Raw genomic sequence first — 8,515 nt, forward strand, 5'->3', positions numbered from 1 at the left:
CTCGTATTTGTAACTGTATTGACTTTGTATTTATTGAAAAATAATAATAATTTGAAACTTTAAAGTATATATACATTCAACATTCCATAACACATTATTAAACACCATTAATCCTCTTTCTAACTACACAGTACACAGTAAAACTCTGAGGTACAAAGACTTTCTTGGCTCTTCAAAACTCATTCCGAATGTTCACTTTCTTCATTCTTAAGTCATCTGGACCGAAAGACGCAGGCAGCAGTTCCTCAACGGTCATCTCCACAAAGGAACCGTCAGGTTTGGTCAAATACACGTCCCAGTTAGCACCAAACTGTATGTGAAAACAAAAATAACATGTTTAATGAAACCTGAGTATGCTGCGTGTTTAATTAATGTGAAATACTGTGGTAAATGACACTTGCCTCCCTCATAAACTGCCTACAGCCTCCACAGGGGGAAATGAAGTGCTCGCACAAATCACTGAAAGAGCAGAAGACACTTGAAACACTTGACACTACTAAGAGAGTCATCTTCTAAATATGGAGCTAGTTAAAATGGTTACAGATGTTATAGCGCTTATATACAGCCACTAGAGGGCCTGTTGAATACAGTAGATGTTTACCTCGCAATAGCAATGGCTTTGAAATCCCTGTAGCCCTCAGATACAGCTTTAGAGATGGCAGTTCTCTCAGCACAGATTCCCAAGTTGAAGCATGCGTTTTCCACATTACAGCCTGATGTCGAGCAATAATAAAAACATCATGATTAATTTTGTTTTTTTAGTAACATACAGTGGCCCCTGTGTAAAATTGTAGGAATCAAAGGCCTGGTTTCACAGACAGGGCTTAGACCTTAGTTCAATTAGGACATTTAAAGGAATAGTTCACTTAAAAATGAAAATTCTGTCATCATTTACTCAACCTAAAGTTGTTTCAAACCTGTATGAATTTCTTTCTTCTGCTGAACACAAAGAAAGATATTTTGACAAATGAAAAAAAATAAATGGCGTCAATGGCGTACATCAACTGTTTGTTTACTGACATTCTTCAAAATATCTTCCTTTGTGTTCAGCAGAAGAAAGAAATTCATACAGGTTTGAAACAACTTGAGGTTGAGTAAATGATGACAGAATTTTCATTTTTAAGTGAACTATCCCTTTAAGTAGCTTTTTTAAATGTGCCTTAGCAAATAAATTAAGATGTGTCAGAGCAAGTTGCTTTCAGTACAAAAAGCGCAAACATGCATTTTAGTCTTGGACTATAGGCTTAAACCTCGTCTGTGAAACTGGGCATAGTGTCCAAATATGTTACATCACACTGTAAACACACATGGGGTACATCTCGAACTCGTGTTTTGTACAGTTTTATTTCCATTGGCTGCTCAGAAGGGGGCCTGTCAGGTCAGGGGTCAAGGTTTTTATCTACTTTCTGTTATGACAAAACTGTCCTTGCTGCAGTGACTAACACGTGGTCACTGAATAACACTGAGTGCTGTTTCACAGCAGATCAAGGCTGTGACAGTTGAACTGAGAGAGCAGTGATCAACTGTAATACTTAATTGAATCATTAGTTAGCGATAGCATTAGCTGTTTAGACCAGCAGAAATAATCAACGTCAGGGACATGTATGCTAAATAATTGTGCACTGGATTAGGGCTAAAGGTGCACCGAGGTCAAAGGCACATTTGATTTTATTTTCCTGAAACCACTAGATGGCAAAAAAAAAAACCTTGCCCTAGCACTTTCCACAAAACATTTGCTTTTTGAGATGCACTAGTTGATTCTACACTAATCTGATCTAATATTTGATGTTTTTTTTGTTTTTTTTAAATTATAGATTTAAGTAGCAAATGAGAATCACTAAAATTATTGAATATATTTTGAGACAGAGGTCTTGTTTATGATTTTTAGTTTTGTTCAATTAAAGCAACAGTTTTCAATAATGGAAGAATATGCAAAAATATTATATTTGGGGTAAAAGGCACAATAATTAACATAATTAATAGCTGGCTGACATTTCCATTTGTATATATTTTTCCGTTCTTTTGATTCAGATGGTAAATCTCATGTGTTAAGTTGCGTGTCCACCTTAGAGATAATCACCATATTTATAATGAAACCATCATATGTAAAAATATGATATTAATCATATCATAGAATAAAATATATATTTTTGTTTCTACTGTAAATCTATATTCAATTATTATGGTATCTCATTCAATGCTTTCATAATCTTTACTTTTTAAAATAATAATTTTGTTTCTGTATTTTAAAAATATATTTTTATGTTGACATTTCCATGACAGTAACAAAAATGAATTATTTTATCAAAATAAACAGAAAATAGTATGAACGTTGCTAAAGTGATTGTTTTGAATAAGTATTAACATATTATTTTAGTTAAAGTATTTGTATCAATATCAATCAATGGTCAATGTGGTGTAAAAGGCCTGCCTTGCAACCTCATACATTTATAAGATTTTTAAACAAAATAAACCACTTTTATGCTTTATTTTCACACAAAACCTGTTGCTCACCTCATATTATTTCCAAAAAGTTTAGCAAGCGAGTGCAAAGTTTCCCGGGGTAAAGCAAAGTTTGTGAGAGCGAACACAAAGTCTCTTCAGGGGTTAAGAGAGAATGAAATTCTCCCCATCTCATTTTTTCCCATATTTGTGCCCCTTCACTGCCTAAAACCATCTGAAAACGTATGCATTATATATAATTTCACCTGCATATTATTCTCCACCAAGAAAAACATTTTTCCATTATAATGTAGGCTACAAAACAATGGGTCTAGCAACAAGATAAACACTGCAACATTGGTGTTAGTGTTATAATGCAGCTATTCTTTACTACAATCAATAACTGAGGTGCAAGACTGTGAAAACTAGAAAATATCTGACTGCTGAATGTCGCATGGACCAATCAAATTTGAGAGTTGTGTAATATTGACTGAATCATTAGACATGTGTATTAAGTGTAATTCACGTGCCAGTGTAACCTGCCAATAGCCGTCCTTCTGTTGGCATGTAATGGTAAAAAAATACACAAACCAGTCCTGCTGAAATGGTCTGATATTTGTACACCTTCATAACTTTTACAATTCAGGCATTCCCTCACCTGTGAAAATCGTCCCGTCGTGTGTCAGGAGCGCCGCCCCGACTCGAAACTTGCTGTAGGGGCAGTAGGCAAACTTCGTGGCCTCTAGGGACTTCAGAATCAACTCTTTTATCCCCAACAAGTTCCCATTCAACCCATTAACAAGCTCATGTCGCATCTTTTGGTCTCCCATGTTGCTATGCTGTGTGTGTAGAGTCTCTCTGTGGCTCAACAGACTTGACTGAATTTGTTTTTCCAGATCTGACATCCAATCCCCTTTTTCCCAGATTTCCCACCTCCCTGATGTTCTGTGTTTGATGTGTGTGATACTGTCATGCTGAAAGGTTATGTAATTTGAAGTCAGAGTGACAGCGACCTTTTTCGTAACCACACCAAAACAGTGAGGATGAGGTATAAAGGTCACTGCGCAATAATACACGGACATTCCCAGTGGAATTACGATGAAAAAGCATTCGCTTTTCACAACAGACTGCAGGAGATAAATAGGCCAACAGGGATAGTAGGCTGGGAAAATACTTGATTTATTTAGTTTCCAGCCTTGAAATAAAATTAAAAAGAGTTTAAATCAAGATAACCATTTAAGTTTGTTGGAATTTGATTTCGTGCCAATACAATCATGAATTTAACCACAAATGAAAGTCTGATATCCAAAACCCGTTCTATTAAATGTTTCTCGATTGTTTGTTTTTCATTCATACATTTTAACTCGTTTGAAAACGTTATAACTTTTAATGATGGTATACATCTTATCTAATAGACATTGACCGGTGTACTCAGTATGCCAAGTCTTTTTGATGGTGTGGCAGTTCAACAACCTGTGGAAAAATAACATTCTAGCTGTTGTCATTTTCGATTATCCACTTGATCCAGGAGACGTAGTTGCGGACTTTGGTGTAGACTCCTGGGAAATAAGGGTTGGCACAGCTGATGCCCCAGGACACGATCCCCTCAAAATACCCATTACAGATGAGAGGCCCGCCAGAGTCGCCCTGCAGCCAAACACAGCACGATGTCACCACAGATCACACAGTGTTAAGCATTATACCATGCTGTTTGTTTTAGCAAAAATGTATTTGGTATGCACATTGTCCTCTCTCTCAGAGAGAAAACCCCTACTGCTCGCATTCACCTGGCAGGAGTCTTTGCCGCCCAGCGGGGAGCCGGCGCACACCATGTTGTCTGTGATTCTGTAGTAGTAGTAGTATTGACACTGAGGGATGATCTGGACGTCCACAGCACGCAGGACGGGGGACAGGTAATAACTGTAGACCTGAGTGACACCCCAGCCGCTGACTATGCATATTGTGCCCCCTGGTATAGGAGCGAGTGAGGTTGGCATCACGGCTGGCTGAACGTAGGCATTGAGCTCTGCGGGCTTCTCCAGCTGAAGCACAGTTCCAAAAATGAAGGAAAATTTGAATATTACAAATTTCATATGTAACACTTATAAACATATAACTGCTTTCATCCAGATTCATTAATCCCCGCTGTTACAAGGAGCGTTTTAGGAAGTCTTTTTTTTCAACTGCAATCAGATTATACAACCAGCGTTATACAAGATGACAGACTATATTCTAGGATTACTTGGTTGTATATAAACATAATGCTTTGCGAAACTGATACTGGAGAATAAGTCTTGTTGCTGTTGTGAATGTTGTTTAAGTTCTTAAAGTCTCCTCCAGCATATCCCAAAGAATTTCAATGAATTTAAGCTCTGGACTGAGATAATGAAAATTATTCTTTTTGCTCCCTCCCAACAATTCTTTCACAATTTGAGCCTGATGAATCTTGACAGTGTCATCCTGGAATATGGTCATGATGTGTCTTTCTACATGGTTGTTTAAGAAATTAAAAGCTACACACTCCATCGATTAGGGTTAGATGAACTGTTGCCAATCCTATAACATGCTAGAAACATAATAATCACTGCAATAATGATCCAATCATAGACTCTTAAGCATTTGCTTATTTAAATCCAAACAAAGTGTGTGTGTGTGTGTAGTTGTAACCGAAATTATTCAACCCCCATTGCAAATCAGGTTTATTGGCAAAAATTACAGACTTTCAGCTGTTTGCTATGAACAAATCAAACAAAAGTAATTGAAATAGCTCAACACAACAAATGGCAAGTGTTTTGCCCAAATTAAACTGATAATGACAGTCTCCACAGTCTCAAAATTATACAACCCCCTGAATAGAATCCCTCACAACAGCACAAGGCCCCCTTTACACGAAGGGAAGATGCAGATATTTCCCTGCGGTTTGGCCTCTCATTTACACGAAAACCCTGTTTTTATCACAGATAAATATTTGTTTCTCTAAATACCCGGCTATGCGTAAATTTGGCTCAAATCTGCAAAACAGGTGTTGTCTCAAGCACACCTGATGCAACTAATCAAGGGCTTCATTAGTTGCACCAGGTGTGCTTAAGCTAGAACACATGAAATATCTGAACTGGCTAGGTTTGTTAAGTGTCTCGTTTGACTGCATGTTAGAAATTTGAATGTCAAAAGATTGGTTTAAAAGGTTAAGAGAAGATATCATTGCTCTTCACAAACAAGGAACAGGATACAAAAAGATAGTGAAGGCACTAAATGTTCAACGTTGGAAGCATAGTTCGCAAGTTCAAAGTTAAAGGAACTGTGGTTACACTATCTGGACAGGGCAGAAAAAGGAAGCTATCAATGGCTGCAACCAGATTTCTGAGAAGGCAGGTTCAGAAAAACCCTTGAGTGACTGCAAAAGACCTACAGCAAGACTTGGTGGAAACAGGCACTGAGGTTTCAGCTGCACAGTAAGGCGCATACTAAATGCATGCCATCTCTCCAAGACGTACACCACTACTGACCCAAAAGAACAAGAAAAGTGCTCAAAATCATATAAATAAGCCACAGAAGTTTTGGGGATTCTGTTCTGTGGAGCGATGAAACAAAATGGATCTTGGCCGTATGGATCAGTGGTATGTCTGGAGGAAGAAGAATGAAGAATATGCTGAAATGAACACTCTGCCTACAGTTCAGCATGGTGGTGCTCGTGATGCTCTGCGGCCTTTTTGCATCCTCTGGCCCTGGAAACCTGCAGCGTGTGAAAGGCAAGATGGATTCATTGAAGTATCAGGAAATCCTAGGAGAAAACGTCATGCCGTCAGTGAGGAAGCTGAAGCTTGTTGGACCTCCCAACAGGACAATGATCCCAAGAATACCTAAAATTCCATCAAGGCTTGGTTGCAGAAGAAGTCCCGGAAGAGTCTACAGTGGCCATCACAGTCACCTGACTTGAACCCCATAGAAAACCTCTGGTAGAATTTGAAGAAGGCGTTTACAGCACACAAACCAAGAATATTACTGAACTGGAGGCCATTGCTCATGAAGATTCCTCAGAAATGCTGCCAGAAGCTGGTGTCTGGTAATACATCTCGTTTGCAGAAGGTCATGACAGCAAAAGGTGTACTACTAAGTACTAAAGATACTTGCCATGAAGGGGTTGAATCATTTCAAGACTGCAGAAGTCATTAAAAGTTGCATTTTCAGTTGAATTTGGGGAAGCCACATAAAACATCTGTTGTGTTGAGCTATTTGAACGACTTTTGTTTGATTTGTTCATGCAAACAGCTGAAATTCTGTTCATTTTGCCAATAAACCTGAATTGCAATGGAATTGAATAATTTCGATTACAACTATATATATATCAGCCCATATATAACAACCCAAACCAATGACTAGGATAAACAAACAGACTTATTAACATAGATGCTATATTTTTTATTTATTTGATGCTTAATGAACTTACTTTCAAGAGCATAATGTCACTATCAAATGTCCTGTAATTGTACATGTAATACACCAGGACTCTGGACACATTGAACGTCTGCTCAAAGCCCTCTTTTTTGGAGAGGTCATGTTCACTCAAAACCACTTTGATTAAATAGCTCCTGTGAACAGATCAGACAGCAGAACCCAACAATATTACATCAGTAAACGTCAGTACAGTTAGTGTGAGGAGTTGTAGATATACTGTAGCATGTTTAGTGTGTTTAGTTCCTTGTCAAGGTGAATTGTGATTGAAATACTCACGGTCTCCAGCAGTGGGCAGCAGTCACCACCCACTGCGGGTGTATGAGTGTTCCTCCGCAGTAATGATAGTTGTTGTACTGGACAGAGGCCTGGTACTTTATGGAATAGGGCTCAACCTCCTGTCCTCCAATGATTCTCTGCTGCAGTGAGCCTGTGAATGAGGAGAATAATGATAAAGTCAGACCTCATATGTGCTAGATAAACACTAAATGCCAGCGGCCTGTGCTCACCAACGTCTTTCAATAATGTATGCACAGAAAGCAACATCACGTTACACATGCATTAGATGAGACCGCAGTGAGTTGCTCAGGAAATGCAGTGCATTACCGTGAAGCGTCAAGGTGATGAGGAGCAAGGGGTATTCAAGGCATTTCTTCATGTTTGAGGGGTCTAGAACAGAGGGTGTTTAGAGGTCGGAAAACAAATGGAGCACAATGCAGCTGTTGTATGGGAAAACAGCATCACGTTTTACATAATACATCAAATATTGAAATACTGTCAAAGCATATGTCAAACAACAGCTGGAAAAAAAAAGTTAAATGTAAAAGGTTTAGTTAAGCTGGTTTCAACTGGTTTAGCTGGTCCCTCAGCCTGGCCCAGGTGTGGTTTAGCTGGTTTTAACTAACTAAACTTATTTAATAATTAATAAATAAATAAAAATCAAAGAGTAAACATTGTCATCAATCAATCATCATTTTAAAATGTCTAGAACCGTTAATATGACATCATGTGTGATGTACACTTCTTTTATTAAGCAAATATGCATTAAATTGACCAAAAGCGATATTATATAAAGACATTTATAATGTTACAAAAGATTTCTATTTCAAATAAATGCTGTTCTTTTGAACTTTCCATTCATCAAAGAATCCTAAACAAAACGGTTTCCACAAAAATGATTTCTGAAGGATCATGTGACACTGAAGACTGGAATAATGATGCTGAAAATTGACAGGAATGAATTACAACTGAAAAGATATTAAAATGGAAAACAGATAAATTGTAATAATATTTCATTATTATTTCTGTTTTTACTGTATTTTTAAGTAAATAAATGCAGCCTTGGTGAGCAATGGAGATTTCTTATGCAGAAAAGACTTTTAAATTATTTATACCAACCCCAAACTTTTGAATGGTATAGTATATAATATATGACATTATATGTATGATATTTATGACGTTTCTTGCTAAAACAGAAATGGACATAAAAACTCACCCTGAGCATCGAAAGTTCAATCCTGAGCAGCTAAATCCCACTAACTTCCTTCCGCACTACCTAATGTGAATATAATCTTTGCTTTTATAGTGTAACCACATCTGTCCCTTAGGCTTTATGGTCTTA

The 8,515-nt window shown here is 37.6% G+C and overlaps 2 protein-coding genes across 3 annotated transcripts; both read right to left on the reverse strand.

The window, feature by feature from the left end:
* Positions 1–6: 6 nt before the first annotated feature.
* cdab (cytidine deaminase b) lies at positions 7–3,399 on the reverse strand. Its single transcript, XM_084100326.1, has 4 exons — positions 3,101–3,399; positions 602–713; positions 402–459; positions 7–310 (listed from the first exon to the last, which is right to left on the reverse strand). Exons 1-4 carry the CDS (start codon positions 3,345–3,347, stop codon positions 173–175), a joined length of 555 nt encoding a protein of 184 aa, XP_083956452.1. The 5' UTR covers positions 3,348–3,399; the 3' UTR covers positions 7–172.
* A 202-nt stretch (positions 3,400–3,601) lies between these two features.
* Positions 3,602–8,515, reverse strand: LOC311074687 (trypsin-3). Of its 2 annotated transcripts, XM_084101476.1 has the most exons (6): positions 8,390–8,515; positions 7,501–7,563; positions 7,174–7,324; positions 6,890–7,031; positions 4,230–4,484; positions 3,602–4,089 (listed from the first exon to the last, which is right to left on the reverse strand). In XM_084101476.1, the coding sequence occupies exons 2-6, from the start codon at positions 7,550–7,552 to the stop codon at positions 3,934–3,936; spliced, it is 756 nt and encodes a 251-aa protein (XP_083957602.1). In that variant the 5' UTR covers positions 7,553–7,563; positions 8,390–8,515; the 3' UTR covers positions 3,602–3,933. The 2 variants fall into 2 exon arrangements, with proteins under 2 accessions (XP_083957602.1, XP_083957603.1); XM_084101477.1 differs by lacking the exon at positions 8,390–8,515 and having other exon boundaries at positions 3,814–4,089; positions 7,501–7,615.

Source organism: Abramis brama, assembly GCF_963993115.1.
Source record: "Abramis brama genome assembly, chromosome: 23".
In the NCBI taxonomy this organism is placed as follows: Eukaryota; Metazoa; Chordata; class Actinopteri; order Cypriniformes; family Leuciscidae; genus Abramis; species Abramis brama.

Bases quoted from the DNA above. Each gene is read 5' to 3' on its own strand.
- cdab (XM_084100326.1), bottom strand. From the start codon at position 3,347: ATGTCAGATCTGGAAAAACAAATTCAGTCAAGTCTGTTGAGCCACAGA. The intron at 714-3,100 runs GTGAGGGAATGC...GCTCGACATCAG, and splicing joins CGACGGGACGATTTTCACAG to GCTGTAATGTGGAAAACGCA. The intron at 311-401 runs GCAAGTGTCATT...TTTCACATACAG, and splicing joins GTAGGCAGTTTATGAGGGAG to TTTGGTGCTAACTGGGACGT.
- LOC311074687 (XM_084101476.1), bottom strand. From the start codon at position 7,552: ATGAAGAAATGCCTTGAATACCCCTTGCTCCTCATCACCTTGACGCTT. The intron at 7,325-7,500 runs GTAATGCACTGC...CCTCATTCACAG, and splicing joins CATCACCTTGACGCTTCACG to GCTCACTGCAGCAGAGAATC. The intron at 4,090-4,229 runs GTGAATGCGAGC...GTTTGGCTGCAG, and splicing joins GCGGCAAAGACTCCTGCCAG to GGCGACTCTGGCGGGCCTCT.